General features: G+C 35.5%; 1 protein-coding gene across 4 annotated transcripts in view; it reads left to right on the plus strand.

The window, feature by feature from the left end:
* astn1 (astrotactin 1) overlaps window positions 1-21,802 on the plus strand; it is a 584,917-nt gene that overhangs the window by 514,393 nt on the left and 48,722 nt on the right. For all 4 annotated transcript variants that reach the window (XM_042775911.1, XM_042775908.1, XM_042775915.1 and 1 more), the window contains 2 exons: window positions 3,191-3,295; window positions 5,319-5,507. In XM_042775911.1, the coding sequence (XP_042631845.1) occupies window positions 3,191-3,295; window positions 5,319-5,507 (294 nt within the window). The remainder of the gene's footprint in view (window positions 1-3,190; window positions 3,296-5,318; window positions 5,508-21,802) is intronic.

Raw genomic sequence — 21,802 nt, forward strand, 5'->3', positions numbered from 1 at the left:
TGTACATTTGTTCAGACCTTGTAAACTGATGCATAATGTGCTCACTTTCAGATTTAAATAGTAGTGTGGGCCTTGATTGTCTGCCTGCATGCCTGATCATTCCTTGCTAATGATGCCACCACCCAAAGGCATGCAGCAGAATGGCAAAGATGACTGCAGCCTCTGAACTTGTGTTTGTAATGTGAAGTTCTGTCATATTAATCATTCTGTCAGACAATGAGAGCTAGGCGCCAAAGGGGTAAAAAGGAGACATGGCCCTCTGAAGCAGGGGGATTTAGTTGAGTAAAAAGAAAAGAGGGGCGCTTGTTATTATTTATCCAAACTCTGACGTGCACTGCACTGACACTGCTGCACTCTACAGGGGCACAAGCGTGTTCTCTTTTAGATGGTTTTAAGTGGGAACTGCACAAGGTGAGGATAGTGCAAGAGCAGCGCATTTAGAAGCTTATTCATCACATTTATGCTCCGTGTCAGAAAGCCTTTTGCCCCAGAGAGCGCGGGAGTGTATGGATTTGGAGGTGTTATGCTTCAAACGAATTGGGCTCTTTGTTCAACTGTGTTAGTGAGTCAGTAAGTGTGTTTACATGTACAAAATACTAATAACTATGAAAAAAGAACCCTGATAACCCAAATCGTTGTTATATAATTTTTAGAACTTTACTGTCACTTTTGATCAATTTAATGCATCCTTGCTGAATAAAAGTATTAATTATTATTTTATTATTTGTTTTTATATCTTACCCCAAAATGTTGAATGGTAGTGTATTACAGTTTCCAAAATAACTGTTTTAAACATTGACAATAATAAGAAATGTTTCTTGAGCATCAAATCAGCATATTAGAATGATTTCTGAATGACCACGAATCACGAAAAAAAAAAAAAAAAAAATTAAATTAATTTTTGTAATTTGAATTAATTTAGATTTTTTTGTATACAGTATTACAATAGAAAACAGTTTTGAGTCGTAATATTTCACAATATTACTGGTTTTACTGTATTTTCAGTCAAATAAATGCAGACTTGGTGAGCTTTAGAGACTTTTTTAAAAACATAAAAAAATTTAAATTATTCCAAACTTTTCACTGTTTTTGGGATTTATGTGTTTAAACGATTATTTATTATTATTATTAGTAGTAGTAGTAGTATTTTATTTTTTATTCCCGTAACAATGTAAAAGTCATTAATGTTCCCATTACTGACCTTTGATCAGTTCAATGCATCCTTGCTGGGATTTTTATTTTATTTTATTTTTTATGTGGAATAAAGATTTAACTATTGATTAAGACGTTAGGCTAGTATACATATTAGCATAATGCTAATAGATTAGTATGAGAACTTAAAAAAAAAATTGCCTGAAAAAGGCAAAAATGTGTGCCAATTGAGTTTTGCTTTAACCATGTAAGTCTTTGATAACAGAAAAGTTTAAGATGTTTATATGATGTTACATATTGTCTGGTTTTTGAGCGTATCAGCATGTACTGTACATGTAAACACGCTCAGTGTCTGTCTTTCTCATTAAGAGTCTGAAAATGTCCTGCTCATTAAGACAAAAGGCTTTGAGCTGATGATGTAGTGCTTTTGTCTCTAGCCCCTGTGCTATGTTTATAATGAGATTCCTCCTATCAACAGCTTACAGATATTATGAATTCATTATTTCTGTAAATCAATCATTGGTATGTTAGAGCAGGTCTAAAGTGATTCAGCGAAGCAAATCCATGATAATGTCAAGAGGAATTAATTTTTTACAGACAAAATAGAATGGGTTTAGTTTTAAAGACGTGTCAGATCAAGTTTAGAAAGCAATATGTGCTAATGCCCAGCCAGCATGTTGCAGACCGGATATGCTTTGAATTTGTGCGACCAACCAGATTTGCCATATATTAAGGGGTTAAATTGAAACATGGCTGTGTATTCCCTAGATGGCAAGGCATGGCTGACAGTTGCTGTAGGAGACGAGATGATTGATTACACAGCCCGCTCAGCATATGGCGATATGTGAGATTTTAGCTCACAGGGTAACCGTGGGTAAAAAAGCGATACCTCATATGTTAAAAAGAGTTGGAATGATAAATGGAAAATGCTGCAATTTATTTCATTCACACAAATCTGCTGAGCTACTCTGTGTCTTCTATTAACAATAATCCTCTATGGTAAGAATTTTCTATGAAACACTTATCTTCTGACACAACAAATTTCATTTTTGTACTTTTAAGTATGATTTATTCTCAATGTGTAGAAACGTATCACAAATCCTGTATTATTATTGTAGTTTCAAGTCAGTGCTTTCATTTTTAGGACTCATTTCAGAATCGACAGAAAAACTGTCTGGTTTTTTTTGTGTGTGTGTGTGTGTGTCTCATTTCATTTTGTGTAATCCAAATACTGTGATTTTGGAGCAACAGCAGATCAGGGCGCATTTTGCAGCGATGCAGTCATGCGCTCATAAAGAGCAGAGAATGTACCCAATTGAGCAGGGTTAGGATTAGCAAACACTATTCCAAAAATCATTTCATACTGGGATTGTCAGTGTATTAAGGGATCCACCACACGGCACAAAGCAGAACCTGTTTGAACATTTCTTTTTAAAGACCTAGTGTTATCATAATTAAAGTTTGGTGGCTTTTAGTCCACGTGTGTTACCGTTGAGATTATCTTTATGCTAACACATTCTTAAAAGTACAGAATAAAGTAAAGTACTGAAGTAATATAAAATTTACAATCTTTCTCTTCTAGGAAAATGCGCCAAAAATATTGATGAATAGTTTAAATAAAACAAAATTTACTGAAAGTGAAGTGTGAAAGTGAGTTGTTATAGTGAATTGTGTGGTTAAAGTTGGTCATTATTTGTGCTCTGCATTTAACCCATCCAAAGTGCACACACACAGCAGTGAACACACACATGGAGCAGTGGGCAGCCATTTAAGCTGTGGTACCCAGGGAGCAGTTGGGGGTTCAGTGCCTTGCTCAAGGGCACCTCAGTCGTGGTATTGCTGGCCCAAGACTCGAACTCACAACTTTAGGGTTAGGAGTCAAACTCTTTAACCACTAGGCCACAACTTCCCCCTAAGAGTGCATTTTACAAGAAAATACTATTTCAGTTTTTCTACTTAAATATTTCATGTTTCATTCTGTTACTTGCTATTTCTTTGAAATTAATTGTGAAATTTTCTGATCCTCTGTTTATTTTAGGTATGGTAAACTACAGTGAGGTCACTGGTTACCCATTGGTTCAGCACTGGAAGCTGCGGTCCATTATGTACCATGTAAAGCTCAATCAGTGGACCCTCTCCCAAGGTAAAACACTCTCACTTTTGTTCCGTTTACATGGATGTATGTATTGATCAAGTATTTACAACAAATCCATATCACCAAGAGTGCAGCATATACGGTGGTTAGGAAGAAGATGTTTCAGGCTAGCAGAACCTTATTTGGTCTGAGTGACTGGAATGAGCTCACTGAGGAGCCCACACTGTTACAGTCAGTTGTGCTGGGTGGGTAATGAAGCAAAAACTCAATACCAACAGATATGGCTGCCTGATGTGAAGGAGGCAGTTCTCAGTGCTTTGTTAATCTCAGATGGTGAGTGTTTAAAACTGGGGGATTTAAAGATGAAGTTTATACTTTTTTGTACCATCCAAGCTTAATATTCAGAGACAGCTATAACTAAGCCTTCTGTAGGTTGATGTCTTTGTAAACACAGTGGTGCTATCAAAACATTGCACACGGTTTAACATTTTTAATATATATATTTTTTTTTTTACATTTTACGTTTTTTTATTTTTTTTACAATTACACTAGTGGTGCAAAAATGACACACTTCATTCTTCATGGAAGACAAAAGACAACTTTTAAAGAGGCAGAACATTTATTATATATTTATTTATTTTTGCCCAAGTATTTGGACTGTGAGCACATTCACTTAATTTGTTAAATGAACGCTGTATATTTAATGAGCAGATGTTAGATACCAAGTGCAGTTCTATAAGAAATACTTTCTATTAAAGGCCTGAGTGACCTTTAAAATTAGATTTTCTTGCTCTCATATTGCTCACACTAGTTCCCTCTCTTCTCATCCCATTACCATTAAATGATTCATTTTTCATATGACTTAAAGGTGACATATTATGCCCCTTTTTACATAATGTAATATAAGTCTCTGGGGTCCCCAGAATGTGTCTGTAAAGTTTCAGCTCAAAATACCCCACAGATCATTTATTATGTCATTTTGAAAATGCCTATTTTGAGTGGAAGCAGAAATACACTGGTTTTCTGAGTGCACACATCTGAAGCACATGAATAGAAAGTGGCTGTCACAGCATGTGAGTACTAAACTATGTTCTCATTCACACACAAGTTTACGTTAAAAACACACAAGAGTTACAAAAACAGTCGGTTATGTCTGTGAATGTTTTAGATCTGTGTGGCAGCAGCACTATACAGTAAATTGAATTTATTTTCAATTCTGATTTTTACCACTTTTTCCTCATGACGTTATTGCATTTACTCACTGGAGGTCAATTTGCAAACCTGGACATGAAGGAAGTGGAATAATGCAAAATATATTTTAATTATTATTATTATTGTTGTTTTCTTTTTCTGTTTGTGCAAGTTATAAAAACGTTGTTTTTAAATATGGTACCATTCCTCTGATCATGTACCCACATGAAATGATTTTATTAAATTAACAATGTTTTGTTAACATGCAAACAAATTGAGTTCTGTAGTCTGACAAAAGTTTCAGAGGTCTTCAGTGCATGTAAACACAAGTACTTTATATTCTAAAGTACTGCAAGGGAAATGTAAATTCTGTGACTAAAAGTTTACATTTAAGTTTTATGATGGATATTCTGTTTGAAAAAAAAAAGAAGTTATTAAAAGGTCAGACATCAGCCTACACAAAAGCACTCAATACCTCTGTGAGGCCTTGTTGTTTATCCTTCCTTTGTTTCTCCAGATAACATTTCACACAAAGCACTGACAAATTGTTTTCACTCTTTGCTTTGTCATGTGCACTGCAGTATGTGGAACTTTATTGAAAATGGAAAGTAAAGACAGTAATAAATCTTTGACAGTAAAGTTTTGAATCCTTCATGCGTATTGTAGCTTCACTGAAAATCAGCTTGTAATAATAAAGCTTTGTGATTCTCACAGCTCAACATAGTTTGGATTTTTCTCTTTTGTTTGATCTATAATGCAGCTTCTGCTTTTAATTGAGATGAAATTGAATTTTGAAGTGAAACTGAAATTTAAGTTTGATGCGATATTCTAAAACATCTCACACATCTAAATATCTTCTTCCTTTACCTTTCTTCTTCAGCCTTCAGTTCAGCAATTCATTCACTGGATGGGGCCACCCTGCGCAACGACTTTGTGTCCATTTTAAAAGAGTTTGGCAACCATTTTATCCAGGAGGCAGCGTATGGCTTTGAGGAATCCTGTACCATATGGTATCCTAACAAGCAAGTCCAACGTCAGCTGTGGTTGGAGTATCAGGACATCAGCAAAGGTAAGCTGTATAAATATATTAATTTAAAAGATTTAATTTGCTGGTTTAGATAATTATATATTGGATCTCATTCACTAAAAAGCGCAAAAAGTTGCATACTATGCACAGATGTATGTTTGTTTGTTTTGTAAATAGTAAGACTTATTTTAAAATGGCTTGTTATAATAATAATAATAATATTAATACTAATTTGACTTGTGCAAAGACTTCTTGTTTATGCAATAGTAGTAGTAGTAGCATTAGTCGAAATCAAAAAAGTAACCATACAATATTTATTAAATATTTTTTTGATTTTTATTTGAGTTGTAAGTATTATCCTAAAAATAGAACAGATGTGTTACCTTATTGATAAATCATGTTTTCTGTATGAAGATGCATCGGTTTTACCCTTGGTTGAGAACCACTATTTTTATGCTTTAGGATGCACCGTTTTGTTTTATTTTATGAGGAGATAAACAGAGCAAAAATATATTACCTGTCCATAAAGTATGCAAACGTTTTGTAAATGTTGTAATATTTAAACATGGCTAAATAAATAATAATAAGGCAGCAATTTAAAAAATAAACCATTGTCTAGATATGCACATAGAAGTTTGACACGTTGCACCCAAAGTTTGGTTTTGTCATAATATAAATTCCAATTTGGAAAGGATGTGCACAGGAGCTGAGGAAGTAAAACTCAACACAGCCCTTGGGAGGTTGGTCACATCTGCTCAGCCAATAAAAGGGGGCAAGGGCAGATGTGAGATAGCTGGCTGGCTAAAGCTGAATGCAGGCCAGCGCTGCTCTGTACTCAGAAGGCCCCTGGGTAGGCTCACCTAGTTTTTATGCTTCAGCTCCACTCAGCTGAGCTCATATATATGTACAAGTTCAGTTAGGATGGAACTTATTTAGGAAGACAACAAAAGTGTGACGTTAACAGATAAAGAACCACCAGAGTTGGGCTAGACGGTCTGTAGAGTGATTTAGCCAAGGATGGTATAGGTTTCTATGCTTATGGGTAGTTTATCAACAATGCACCCTTGGGCATTCATGAAATAGCAGTGCTGTGAACATGAAAAAGTGCATTGTGATCCACACAAGCTTTTCTTTGAGAAATAGGCACCAAGGTCATCTGACAAGGCATAAGGTCTTAGTCTGTTCTCTTCTATTTTCAATAAAAATGTCTCATGTTAGACATGTAACCATGGTTCCCTGAGAATAGGGAACGAGACGCTGTGTCCCCTAGAGTAGAGTTGCTGTGGTGAGGAAAATTTCCCACTGGTTAATCGATGTGTGTCAACACTGGTAATACCGGTATCACCGTGGAGTGGGGGGTTTCCTCTTTTCCTTGCTTTTGAATAGCTTATAAATGGGTGCGCGTTATACTTTCACTTTCGAATTAGCAGCAATTGGCAATTTGGCTTCAATAGCTTGAATGGACAAAAAAAAAAATAATAATAAAAAAAAAAAAAAAAACACCTGATGTTAAACACAGACCTTTTATTAACATAACAAATAAAAATACCACCATGCATAGCCTGAAAAAAATTTAAATCGGCAAACTGTGGACCCAAACATATAAGAACCATAGAACGTTGCCTAAGCTATATTAGAACATTTTTAAAATGAATAAGAAAATAAAATAGGCCTAAATAAATTACACAAAGTTTAAATAAGATAAAACCAAATAAATAAGAAACGAATATAAAAGAAAACCTTCCAAAATGACCTAAGCTTACATAAATTGACAAGTCAGCAGAACCAGTCGGTTTGATTTTGAAGTTAATTTATTAGCTTACCTGAGACGGTGCGATTGATTTTTAAACGTGCAGTGCTCATGTTTATTCAACAAAGTCAAAGCCTTTTTGAAAATCTATTTGTGGCTGTCAGTTTAGATATTGTGGCGGCCCGCCACAAATGAATCAATGTATGGGAATGTATGCGTTTTGACACTAAATCTTCCGCCATTCTCTTGCCTTTCTGAAAGTTCGACTCGTTCTCCTCACGTGATAAATGAAATTTGACCCGTGATGCTGATCTGTGATGTGACTGTCTCTTGGCACGCAGCATTGTAGCTGCGTTCAGTTTTTAGGTATAGTGTATGCTCTCTTCTGAACTTATTTATAATTATTATTTTTACTTAATTCAAATAAATATTTAAGAAAAAACAAATACTTAAAAAAATCAAAACAACGGTGGGGACGGTGTCACGGTGGGAAAGTGATGTAACCGGTGTTGCGGCTTAAAAAACGGTAACACCGTCAACACCGTCTATCGCGGCAAGCCTACCCTAGAGGCCACTATGGGGAATGCCTCTGGAATAACAGGTGTCTGAAGCATGAGTCTAAACACGACAATGAACTTGACATTGGCAGGTGGCAGCCTATGACCTATAACACTTGGTGTGGCCAAGACAAGAGTATAAAAGGGCACCTGTTAAATACATCATCCACTTCTTGTCTGAAGGAGACGTACGCAGAAATGCCTGAAGAGTGGCAAAGGGACGCAGCGTCTCATTCCCTATTCTCAGGGAACCATGGTTACATGCATGGTTACTCACTCAAGCCCACCAGCCGTTTCTCACTCAAGCCCGCCAGCCATTCCTCACTCAAGCCTGCCGTGTGTGACGCTGTGTGTTTGGTTGTGAAAGCGAAACTACTTTGTTTGGCCTTCAAAAAGAGGACACAACTAGAAATAATTGGTTAAGTTGTATTTACAACACTGTTCCAGAACAGTTCAACCCAAATATTCAGATGTGTGCAGCACATTTTATGTATGACTGTTTCCTGAACCTGCAGAGTATAGCCTACAATGCGTCTGTGCACAAAGGCTGTTTCTGTAAAGTGGGGCAGTTCTAACTTTGCAAGGACAGTCTGGCGCTTCTGACTCACAGTCTGTAAGTACCATTTTTATATTTAAAGAATTTGCCACTAATGATTCAAATGCGAGGTTTGAGCAGTGTAGAGTGGCGCTTGTTGTTTATCGTTTCTCCGATCACAAATGCAGACATTTGCAGACAAAATGCAGGTTTTATTGGTTTTGTCTCGTTGCACCGGGAGACGGCATCACAGTATGGTAAGGGGCGTAACATTTCTGTCACATGCTTGAGGTATTCAGCCAATCACAATGCACTGGATAGCTGGCCAATTAGCATACACCTCACTTTTCAGAATGATGAGCTTTGTAAAAATCAACGCGTTTCAGAAAGGCGGGGCATAGAGGAGCAACAATAATGAACATTATGTGGAAAATAATGTTTTTTTATTGGTTTTTTTTTTTTTTACCTTAAATTGCATACAGTAAATACATTGCATTACACCAAATGCACAACATAATTTTATTTTTAGCAACCTCATATGACCCCTTTAATGTGAAAGGGATATCAACAAGGCAAATGAAAGCAAAATGAAAGCTGTGGGTTCTCTGTAGTTTGATAATCCAACACTCAGTCATTTGTGGAAGTGTCTTTTGTTGGGCTTAAAAAAATCTGTATCTGAGGTGCCTGTGAGTACACCATGTTCTGCTAAAAGTGTTTTGTGCTAATGGCAATGTGGCAACAGTAATAATCCTGCTGAAAAGAGATAATTACTATATATATTGTTTATTTATTTTCTTGGTTGTGGTTTGTATGTGATATTTGGTGTGATGGTGTCTCCACTAAGCTTCTGAACTAGCTTAACCAGCAATACTAACTTGGTTAACTTTGTTAACTCACCAGCTCAGCACTAACAAGCATAGACCAGCATAGACAAAAATGGAAATATATGCTTCTCTTTTGAGCGGGGGGAACACTGTATTAGTGTTGCTCTAATTTATCATTTAGCCGACGATTTATGCAAAACAACTTTGGATAGTAGCTTATTATTACCCTGGAACAAGCTGAGGTTAAGTGCCTTGCTCAAGGCCACAGTGGTGGTAGATCAAGGATCACCCATTGTGGGATTTGTACCTCCAAATAAGGAGAAAAGGGAAAAGAAATTTTATGATTTTATGATTTTATTTTTTATTTTTTTGATTTTTGTTATTCATGCATTAACATCCAAACATTCTATTAAATACTTTTAACCACTAATTAGGCTGTCATTATAAAGACAAGTCACAATTAGCTGCACTTCATGTTTATGAGTTTTACACTGGCAATAAAGATGTCCAACCTATCCATCATAACAAACTCAAAGTTTTCCAACTTTACAAACTGGAAGCCAGCAAAATGTGTGTGTTTTTTTTTTTAAACATAACATAACATAACATAACATAACATAACATAACATAACATAACATAACATAACATAACATAACATAACATAACATAACATATAACATAACATAACATAACATAACATATAAACTTTCCTAAATTGAAAATAACTTGACCCCTATCATTGGCACATCTTCAACTCAATATCATAATGTCTTCAGTGAATTATATTCAAACACCCTCCTAATCTTCATGACCTTGTTGCAAGAGCAGATTTATCTTTAGACCTAATCTACTCACTTTCTGTCTTCTATCCCATCCGGTAATTATAGGTGCGGTCAATGCTCTCAATGTAACTTAACCTCAAAATATAATTCATTCTGTCATCCACACGCAGGTAAAGTGTTTAAGATCAAAGATCCCCGCGTTATCTCATCTGTATGTTAAAAAGTCCTTGTGGACACAATGTACTTTAAAAATACAAATCACAGAACTTTGAGGCTGTACTGTATATACAAAAATGAGAGGGAGCCTTCTGTATTCAGACACAGTCCCTTTAAAGAGATTCATCCAAAAATAAAAGTTGTAATCACTTACTCACCCTCATGTTAGTTCCCAACCAGTATGAGTTTCGTTTATATTCATTGATATTTTGAGAAAAATGTGTCTCAGAAAAAAATGGGGTCCAGTGTTGTTTTGAGTGTACTTCAATGTATTTTCTTCTGTGTTCCACAGTGAATTATGTAAATAATAAAGTTTGTTGTGATGGACATATGTAACAGCTTTTATGACAGCTTTTTTTTCTTTTCTTTTTTTAATTAGTGGTTAAAGGTAAAAGAATATTTGTATGTTAATGAGTTCCTGATGACGATACACTATATTGAACCCAATTCTACACCACCTCATGCTTTTCGCAAGTAGCCCAAAGCTTTCAAATAAATGCTTATAGTTTTGTTGAAACAGGGGCATTCAAATCATCCTTCTTCACACGGGTTTTGATGTCTTAGATAAAGACAGATAAATAATGGCCCTGTTCTCACAGCTGTTTCAGTCTAATAACTCCAACACCATGGTTTCCCTTGGTTGAATCGTCCATGTTTTCTTCCCAAGGACGTCACCTTGCAGTTCACAAGAATGTTAGCTTTTCTGATAGATGGCTTTAAATCAGTTTTTCAGTCTACATGAAAACTCCATTATTCTTCATTTTGCTAGCCTCTGACATGGCCACGGACACTATCACAGCATTAAATGTAGAGCTGAAACCAGCATGGGCAGCTTTTAAAAAAAAATACAAATATTCATTGTTTTTTGAAACACTTCCTTTTTTAATTTCATATCATTCAATGACATTTACACTTGGGTGCCATAAATTAATGGCAATCTGTGATCATGACCCCTTGAGTCCATGCAACAGACTCTGAGAATGCAGGTGAATGCAGATGCTGAGTGCTAGGCAGGTGCTTGTGGACTACTGTGAGGATGAGAACAGACGCAGGGCAGGGTTTTAATACCCTCTGTGACTTAGCTAAAGGTCCTGCTCTTTGGGTACGGGTAATGAGCTCTCAGCAGACTCGGCTGGTAAACCATACTTGTACCCTTGCCCCAAATAGCACAAACCTTCCAGAGCTGAAGTGTGCCACCTAATCATTTTTTAATGTTTGGGGGGAATGCTGACCACACAGCCAATGAATATTCACAGACTGACTGAATGAAATGAAGATACTGGAATGTTGCCTCAGCAAAAAATAAATAAACAAATAAATAAATAAATAAATAAATAAAGCGATAAATTATGTGATAACTTGTATAAAATGAATTGCTTCTATGAGTTTTTATTATTTTAATTTTTATCATATTATTTTTAGTATGTATTCATCTATTATTTTTTTATATTATTATTGTTATTATCTAACTTTTGAGAGTTAAATATATATATAATGTCCGCAATAAGAGGCTATTTCTTCATTTATCAGTGAAGGTACAGTACACTCTGGACTGCAGCACTGCTCAAGAGCAGATTAAAAGACTCATTTAGAAACAAATTTGTACATTTTTAACGCATCTTTGGTTTTGAAACTTTGAATAAAAAAACAGAGCATGGCTACAAAGCTTTAAACAGTTTACAGTTCACATTGATTCCCTCACAGCTTTTGTTGAATAGGTATTTAAACTTTATTTGAGTCTCCTCTAATACTCTTGTAAGATTCACTGAGATATACCTGTACAAATGGCTTTTTGAGGATCAGCAATAGTAAGCCTGTAAGATTTGACTTGATCAGTACATTATTAATAGCAAGACCAACTCAACATCATAAAATCCTGAATTCAAAAGATGAAATATAGATTTTACAGACAAGCTGTGCTGAAAACTGGGCACAAAAAGACACAAGAATAGTTTTTATGACACCCATGTTCCCGCCTTCTCCATCTCCTACACGATTCATACTCTATGCTCTTTCTTGTCTCTCTTCAACCAAACATGTTCTCTCTCTTTCTTTGCTCACTCTCATCCTTCTCTCTGTATGACAGTGAGGTGGTAGGGTAACGGCCAAGGACGACCCACCACCACTGCAGTGGGCGGCACTAGTGCCTGAGGGTGAAAGACTGAGAGAGGGGAGAAAGGGATCAGGAAACCTGGGTAAGAAAGTGATTCTTACCCACTGCCTGAGGATGTGTGCAAGGAAGAGAAACAAATATTTACTATTATGTAATATATGTTTATATACTACAGGTAATTAATAATTAGCAAATCAGCATGTTCGAATGATTTCTAAAGAATCATGTCACACTGAAGACTGAAAAATGGCTGATGGAAATTTAGCTTTGCCATCAGCTTACATAACCAATTTTGTTTTACGAGAATATCTGCCGAGATGGTTATTTTGGGATATTTTTTTTTTTTTTTTTGTGTAGGCCTATGTGTCCATTCAGATGCAAGGATATGCAAAAGAACAAATTTCTGTGTACATCATGCCTAAAACCATTTTTGTGTAAATTAAATTGAATGGATTAATGAGTGGTGATTCAAGAAAATAAATTGTTCTGCTCATGTTTCATTAATTAAACTAAAATATTTCAGTGTCAGAAAAAAAAAACAAAAAAAACATACTAGTCATGTCCTGTGTATTAGGTTAGTGTACATGCTCCTGGCACGTTGACCCTTCAGAACTTGCACAGGTGATGCATGTTCTTGACTGTTGCTGCCTCGCAAAACCCCATAAATCCTAGCTGTGTTTGCGGATACATTCATATATAATTTCAATTAAATTATGAAGAAGCAGTTTTTTATGGAGAGAAGAATAGAGAAATGACAGGAAATTATCAATGATGAGAGGAAGAGTGAGAGGGATCAGTAAATGTCACTATCTGTGGACCCATATGAGAACCACAAAGGAGGCATATTTTTCTTCAGTTTTTGTTCTTCTGATGCTTAGGGTTTAAGATTGTAATTGTTTTTTATTTTTCTGTGTATCAGTCAACAATCAATCTTGATATTGCCCTTATCTGGGAATGAGAGCACAAAGAGCTAAACTAAAGCTAAATACAAATCTGCCCGATGACTTAATCGACCTTAGGGAAAAGCTTTTCAGCCATGAGATCATCACTAGCTTCAGGCTTAAAGAATTGGAAAATATCTTAAATCTCCACTCATTCCAGTTTAGTGGGATATTTGTCAACTTTTTGGCCCTTTTTAAGAAGAAAGTTGATGATAAAATCTGTTTTTCATCTGTAAAGACCAGTGACAGTATGACATTTGATAAGATTTAAACCACAAGTAAAGATCAGGGTTGTTCTGAATGAAGAATTTAAAAGCCTAGCGGTCATTCCCATAAGAAAACTTTAGTAATTGTATTCCAAGCCATGGATTTTTTTTTTTTTTTTGGACATCCGCTATTTCCCTGTTGATCCTCCTGAACAGCGGAGAGAAGTAGACCGAGGTTTGGTGAATGAGCATTAGTTAGAGGTCCTAACCCTTAGCCAGAGATAATTTAGATTGTCCTTCAACTGAAGAGCAAAACCACCTAGAGCCCTCTGGATCTCTCTCTAAATGTGCAAAGAACAGATTTGTCCTTGGCATTTGAATGAATGCCTGTATTGCTGAATTTATGGTCACCCTGTCCCCCCCCCCTCTCTAGTTACTGTATATTACACATTAATGTTATATGTATAACAGTCTTGTTTTGACTGTTAGACCACGGATGGTATATGGGCTTCACTCCAAATCACACTTTTAAGAAATTTAAATTCGAGACTCCCCAAACTTTAGGATGACTCTGCCTCATGAATTAATAATGCAAACATCACAAATATTCAGAAATACATAGTATACATCTTTTCTTTGGGGAGATTTATTTTATTTTATGCTAAATGGGTAGACATTTCACCAGTCACATATTGCTTTTTTCTCCTTTTTTACTACACGTCATTACATCAGTTGGCAATTACCATGCATTTCCTTTAGATTTTAATTGGCTGCAAGTCATGTTTGATTTTTACTTGCCTTTGTGTGCATACAAAAATTGTGTGAATGTATCTAAGACATATTTATTCATTATTATTTATTTATTCTGGCAGCACTTATTTTAATTAGATGTCAAATAGTTTGAGCTATTATATTTATCTCAACCACAATGTGGTATGGAAAAACATTCTTAATTTATATCAGATCAAAGGAGGAATAAATTAATCTTTTTATAGTTTCTAAATACTATATTAACTGCAGTTTATGATCTAGAAAAAGTCTGAGTGTGTACATATTTCAAACAGACATGCATTATGGACTATTGCACATGAATAGGTTTTGTGTGTGTGTGTGTGTGTGTGTGTGTGTGTGTGTGTGTGTGTGTGTGTGTGTGTGTGTGTGTGTGTGTGTGTGTGTGTGTGTGTGTGCCCTGGTTTGGGTGATTTATGAGGACACAAATTTATATAATGACATGGGTATGACATAGGTATTATAATATAAAGGTGGTTTATGAGGACACTTCCTGTGTCCCCGTAATTCAAAAGACTTAAAAACATACTAAATTGTGTTTGTTTGTTTTTTTTTTTTGTTTTTTTTGAAAGTCTAAAAATGCTCAAAGTTTTCTGCGAGGGGTAGGTTTAGGTGTATGGTTGGTGTAGGGGCGACTGAAAATACAGTTTGTACAGTATAATAACCATTATGCCTATGGAGAGTCCTCATAAACCAGCTATACCAACGTGTATGTGTGTGTGTGTGTGATCCTATGTGTGTTTATGTCGGGATGCTTGATTTGCTGTGCTAAATGAAGAGCGATGAGCAAAGTGTGCAAGGCTTTTCATCAAGGCCACTAGTACTTTGAAGTGTGTCTTATCTACACAATCCAGTGTTGTGATTGGCTGACATTGATCCATAGTTCACCGGTTCAACCATTGCACTGTGAAAATGGATTTCCATTGGCATTCCTCTGCTCCTGTAGGCAAAAAGATGCCTTAAAATGTGTGAAATAAGGCAGTATTGAAAGGTTAGATTAAAGAGCCAGAGACTGAACAAAACAAATAATTTATTTAAGCCATTGCTACTCGGCTAATTGATGAAAGACATGGCTTTGAAAAACAACTTTTCTTCTTCTTCTTCTTCTTTTCAGAATCTTTCCCTTCCAGTCAAAGAGTTTGTGTCTCTACGGAGAGTTTATATGGTGATGAAGAAATTATATCTACTTGTTTTATTTTCTCTGCAACAATAGGTCAACTAGTGGAAGGCCATTTCTGGCACATCATTTTTTTTTTTTTGTCATAATTTGAATTATGATTAATTGATTATTTTGACTTGTTTGTGTCAGATTTATGACTTTTTGTCATAGTTTTGACCTTTATGTCATCATTTCAACTTCCTCATTTTATATTTCATCTCATAAATATTACTATGTATATCATAATTATGATTTACCAAAGCATAATGTAGTGGAAATGGGCTTTTGTAAAATAATTCAGTACAACTGGATTTTTGTTATGTTGAGAACGGAATCAAACTATAACTTTGTTTTAATGAAAATCTTTTCACACCATGAAAGAAGTGTTGTTGTACAAATATTGTACTAAGAAAAGGGCAGAAAAAATTACTTTGAAGTATGTAATTTACCATCATAAATGCAGCTGCAATGGCAAGTAATATTGGCTTGATTGGTAATCAGCAGCTTTAAAGTGCAGAGATGAGCACCACTATTTGAGTTAAACAGATTTAAGGAGAAAGGTCACAGAAACAATTGCATCATATGCCAAACACATGAACTGTATTGGGAAATAAGACCTGTGGTTGTGAGATGACTCTTGCTGAGTTGAATAGGAGGACACCACACAGGATAGTTGTTAAATGTCACCGTGGCCTCACAGAATTTTTCAGAATTCAATCAGCAACTTTGTGACCTTGTTTTAACAAAAACTACATTGTGATCTAGAATTTATGGCAGTGCTGCCATTCAGAAACCTCTTGACTCTGAGGCCGAGTCACAAAATCTCATAACCTGGCTCAAAACCTGGACCCAAATGGAAAATGTAATATGGTCTTGATAGGTCATCTTTCACATGCTTCCCAACATCTGGACTGGTTTATGTGTGGAGGAAGCCAAAAAATGCCCACAATTACCAACTGTTACACATGGTAGGGGATCTATAATGGTATCGCCGGCCAACTCAAGGGAGTCCTTTGGTCCAGTAATTGGTTTGCATGGCTGTATGGTATAATGGCAATACTCATTTAAAGCCATCTGAAGGAGCAATGTGTAAGCTGCAAACAGCACTCTCATTTTGTGGTCCCATATTCAAAGAAATATGCACCCATTTAAGTTCCTGAGTGGTTTAATCAAAGCCAGGATGCAGTCAAACACCTTCAAGTTCAGAATATGATTTAATACAATGTAGTGTGTTTTCACAGTGCAAAAGATTTGAAATACTGTATAAAACAATTTGTGTAAATTATATAGCATTATTATCATGATTAAATAGCTGAGTGTTTTTAAGGGAGACCTTTAAACCAGTGATAAATCAGAGATTAGGTACAGAATGCTAATGGAGGTTAAAGGGAAAGTGCAGTCCGATGTTTGGAGCTGATGATCACAATCATGTCAGAAAGGTCCAGCCACCCGGCAGATCTTGGCTAATTTAATCATAACGAGGGCCGCTGATTCTTCTTTCCAAATTAACAAGGGGATTTATATCTTTGTGTCTGACTTAAATCGTCTAATGGATGTCCTAATTAATACAGAGCAATAAAAACAGGACTGCAACAGGCAGTGCGCGGTAGTCGCTGAGGAGAAAGAGGGGAAGAAATTAAAGATCAAGAATTTTTTTTTTTTTTTTTTTTTTTTGTCTCAACTCCCTTACCTTCATTTTGAGCTTGGATGCAGCAAAATTGCCCTCTTCTGTTCATTGCAGGTACTGCAGCCTCATTTAGTGTTGGGACAGTTCGATTGTGCTTCAGGTGACACAGTCCCTACATCCCATTTTTGGAGCCTCTGTTAGCTTATTGGAGTCAGAATAGAACATTATTATTGTAAGTAGAACTATAATTTATTAAGAAATTATACTTGGAATTTAAAACAATGTGATTGAAAAATGGCATCCCATTCTACAATGTAGTTGCTCTAGTCCATAATTGCCTGCAGACTACGTGCCTCCATCCCAATAACTCCTGCATTTGCATACCTGTGAGCATTTTTGTGTGTGTGGGATGTTCATGTGTCACAGAGTTGATCGGCTCCAGTCTAGCCAACACACAGCTGGTGTTAATGGCCTGGCAAGAGTGGGTGTCATATTTCAGAGCGCAGGGTGGTGCCAGCTGATTTCATTAGATCTAGTGATAGAGCGCTCCCATCACTTTCACTGCCAATCTCTGTTTTGACGGATAGCCGTCAGCTCCGAAAAACCAGCGGGGTCTTTGATGTCACTGTGACTCAGATGATTACCTAATTATGCGTTATGCAAAAATGCAAATTGCATGCATGCAAATCTGATATTTGAAGGCTGTGATGTGTATTTTGTTTGCTTAAAGGGATAGTTCACTGAAAATTTAAAGTTCATTATTTACTCACCCTAATGTTGTTGCAAAACTGTATGACTTTCATATTTGGAGGAGAAAAGATGTTTAGCTGAATGTGTATGCAGCTGTTTTTACAGTAAAAGTGGATTGTTACCAGGGGTTGTCAAGCTTAAAAAATGATAAAAAGCTAAATAATTCATAAAGCTATTTTCCAAAATAAATAAAAAATAATTTAAATAAAAATACTCTAGCTTTATGATAAAGAGATTGAAATTTGTTTTTCACTGAGAATTTTTTCACATTACTGATTACAACATGTCAAGTTTACTGGTATTATTGTACAATATAACAAAATATTCTAAAGCATGTTAAGGGGCACTCTGAGGAGAGTTGTGATGTCAAGATTCTACTGATTTCAGATCCAGGCGTTTCAAAACCATAGAAAAGAATAAAGTAAGTTTTGGGTTCTGAAACTTGCAGGATGTTTTTATTGAAGAGTAACCTCTCATATGTGTCAATATCAAGAACATTTTGATTCTCAATTTCATGGCCCCTTTATTTAATTTAAAAGTGTAATTTATTCCTTTGGTGGCAAAGCAAAATTTTCAGCAGCCAGTCTTTAGTGTCACGTGATCCTTTATCATCATGTCATATTATTATCAATGTCGGAAACAAATATGAGGTCTAGTCTTCCTGGTCATCTTTGACTTTCTTATTATGGAAAGCAGCCCAAACATTTTGCTAAGTCTCTCCTTTTGGGTTTAATAGAAGAAATAAAGCCAAGCTCTTACATTCTCAGATTAGCTATGCTTATCCTCCCACAAAAGAATTGAACTATTTTCAGTGTTAGTTATCTTAAATTTATTTATTTACAGCGTAATTTGAAATTCAGAAGGCAGCATAATTCACTGATGGAAACGTTTGACATCTGTGCTGCAGTTTTGAATTTTAAATGTTCTCTGTGCCAGTCCTACATTGCTTAAATCAAAATAGTCTAGCTCTGTAGCTTCACTACGGTACTAATTCTAGTAATGGTTCCTGTCTCTCTGTGTGCTGTTCAGAGTGTTGTCCTGTTGTGACTTGTTATTGTTTCTGACATCATGATCAGTCAGTCTTTGTCTATTTTAAGCTCTGTTCTGTGAAAGATATTTTGCAGTGTCTTGCTGAAAGTCAGTCTACTGGGCTTTCCTTTGAAGGGCACAAGTAAACATTAAAGTTAGTCTGAAGCCTTTTACGCTGATTGATTAGTTTGTCAAAATCCTAGTGCTGTGATTTTGTTGTCTTGTCTTAAACTTTTTCTGAAAGTAAGGTGGTGATTCAAAGGGGGTTTTACAGATAAAAGTGAAAATGATTGTGGGTTAAACAGGGCTATTTGTTGTCTTATATACTGTAGATTAAATTCATGAACATTATTATAGAGTGAAACTGGTTTATAGTGAATACATATTTATAGTTGTTATTGGTCTACATATATGATCACATTTAGATTCAATTTGCCATTTGTTTGCCAAAGCAGTTGAGCTTCAGAAATTAAAAACAGCTGAAATTGGAGTTGTCTTTGAGAAAAAGTTAATTATGTTTGAAATGTGGTGTTTCAGCCACACATGCTGCACTTTTTGCTCATTTTTAGCTAAATTTATATGAAGCACTAATCTAAAACAACACTTTTCCAGGGTGCCAGAAAATCTGTTTGAAAACAGTAATTTCATCTATGCAAGGCAGCAATTATAATAAAGCTAAATGGCTGTTTGAATTAGAATTTTAGCACTGTTTTGCAATATTTTCTTTAGAAGTGTTGAGGATTAATTCATACCCTGAGTTGTCATACATAGTTGACAAGCATTCTCAAGAGAACTAGACGGTCACTGGAGATACTGTAGCTGTTGATGGATATAAAATCAACTTAAGTATAGAGTAGTCAACATTTGAAGTGGATCAAAAAAAGTTAATCAAAGTTGTCCTAAGACAAGAACGAGTATTGTTTTGGTTTTAGGACAACTATGATAAAAGGTTTTGATCCACAAAAACAAAAACATTAAGCAGCAAACCTATTTTCAAAATTAATAATAAGAAGAAATGTTTCTTCAGCACCAAATCAGCTGAATGATCACGTGACACTGAAGACTGGAGTAATGGCTGCTGCAGAAACAGTTTTGCATCACAGGAATAAATAACATTTGAATATTTGTTATAATAATAGTTAACAAATAAGAGTAAAAGAGACTTTTGATTGTTTCAGAAACATGAAACAATCTTACCAACCCCAACATTTTAAATGGAAGTTTATATGAATATAGACTCTAGGACATTTATTTTTTATTTTTTTCCAAAACTGCTTTTTTTTTCTCTCTATCTCTCTCCATTTTACCTTGTCCCAATGTGTTCTGTGATTGTCTTCTCTGTGAAAGATACATGCTTCCTTGGAATTTGGCCAAAAAGAAAAAAAGGTATCTGAGGCAGCGTAATTACTTTTTGGAACAGCTTTCTTGTCTGTGGTCTTTAAAATGCTGTCTCTGTGAGGAGTTTGCTAGGTTTTTGGAACAGAACAATAGTTTTCCACATCCCTAATTTTATCACAAATAATTGATGAAGAAAGCATGCAAATAGGGTGTGCGAAAAGAAAACATATTTTTCCTAATTCGCAATGATTATACATTAAAAAAAGGTCTTCATTTGTCTTATCAATTCTGTGGATGACCTCATTTGCTTATTGATTTGATAATAGCTAATGGATATCAGCATTGCATTCTGCTTGAGTCAAAGAAAAATCTCCATTTTGGATTATGTAATGTCATAGGATAACACGCTATGTCTCACAATGTGACCTTATCTCTCCATTATTGGATCCAGTGAGGATTTGGTCGCTTTTCTATGCCTTGTCACATTCAATTTTGATATTGTGATTGGGTTACCACATTCCAAATACTGCAGCCTCATTTGAGATGTGAAATCTTTTTTTCATTTTGGCCCTAACCTGTAGGATAATTTTGTATGTGTGTGTGCGTCACTCTTCATAGCATAAATAATTAATGCGTCACCCCCCCCCCCCCCCCCCCCAAAAAAAAAAAAAAAAAAAAACCTGCGAGTGGTGTCAGTTCAGCAAGGCCTGAGGTATCCGCTGAGGTAAGGACACTCATGGATATACTTTGGAATTATTATAGCAGAGGGACTATTGGAAAGGGACTGTTAAATAATGTATATATGCCCGCTCACTCTCTTCATTCACCCTGTTTGTTCAATAGTGCAGAGCCTGTGGGTGGGACAGAAAACACATGCAGTCAAAGACTCCAGCAGGTGATGTGATATATAACATCTTACGTGTTATTATTACACTCCGCAGAGTACTTCGGGATGATGATTAAGTAAAGTAGGCAGTCATTTTGCTATACGCTTACCGCAAGCTGTAGCTATGTTTTTGCCTGTGTAAGCAGAGAGGACAGCAGGTGTTGCTGTAAGCATTGGACCGCCTGTAATGTCTCAAACAGCCAGGGGGTTTGGCTCTGAATACGGTTAGCACGTCTTAGATGTGACAAAATGTGAAAATCATGCTGTTTTCTCTCTAGGGCAAGCTGAGAGTATCACTGATTTAGCAACCTAGCATTTATGATTTCACCCCCAAATATATTGACCTTTTACAGAAAAGCTGATCATCTGTCACTCAGTGGTGTGAACATGAATTATATATATATATATATATATATATATATATATATATATCCATATATATATGTCAAAATTCTGAGAGCATCTGATTTTTATAGTTTACGACCTTATTCGCGATCTTTCAGTGTCTTTGTTTGATGGACAAAAACTCAGGAAACTGTGTTGTAAATAGAATTATGAATAATGTAAATAGAATTACAATTATGAAGTCATAATGATGGGAGAAATCATAACTGTATTGCTCTTACATAAAAAAGTACAAATTTTCACTCATTTACAATTTTCATTTAGAAAGTGCTTGTAAATTTCACAAATAATTACCATCAAGTAATGCACTGAATTTAATGTCAAATTGTTAAGTACAAAATACCCGAATAATCTTTATTTACTATTTTATATATATATATATATCAAATAATTACCATCAAGTAATGCACTGAATTTAATGTATATATA

The sequence above is a fragment of the Cyprinus carpio genome, chromosome A2 (assembly GCF_018340385.1).
Source record: "Cyprinus carpio isolate SPL01 chromosome A2, ASM1834038v1, whole genome shotgun sequence".
Taxonomy (NCBI): domain Eukaryota; kingdom Metazoa; phylum Chordata; class Actinopteri; order Cypriniformes; family Cyprinidae; genus Cyprinus; species Cyprinus carpio.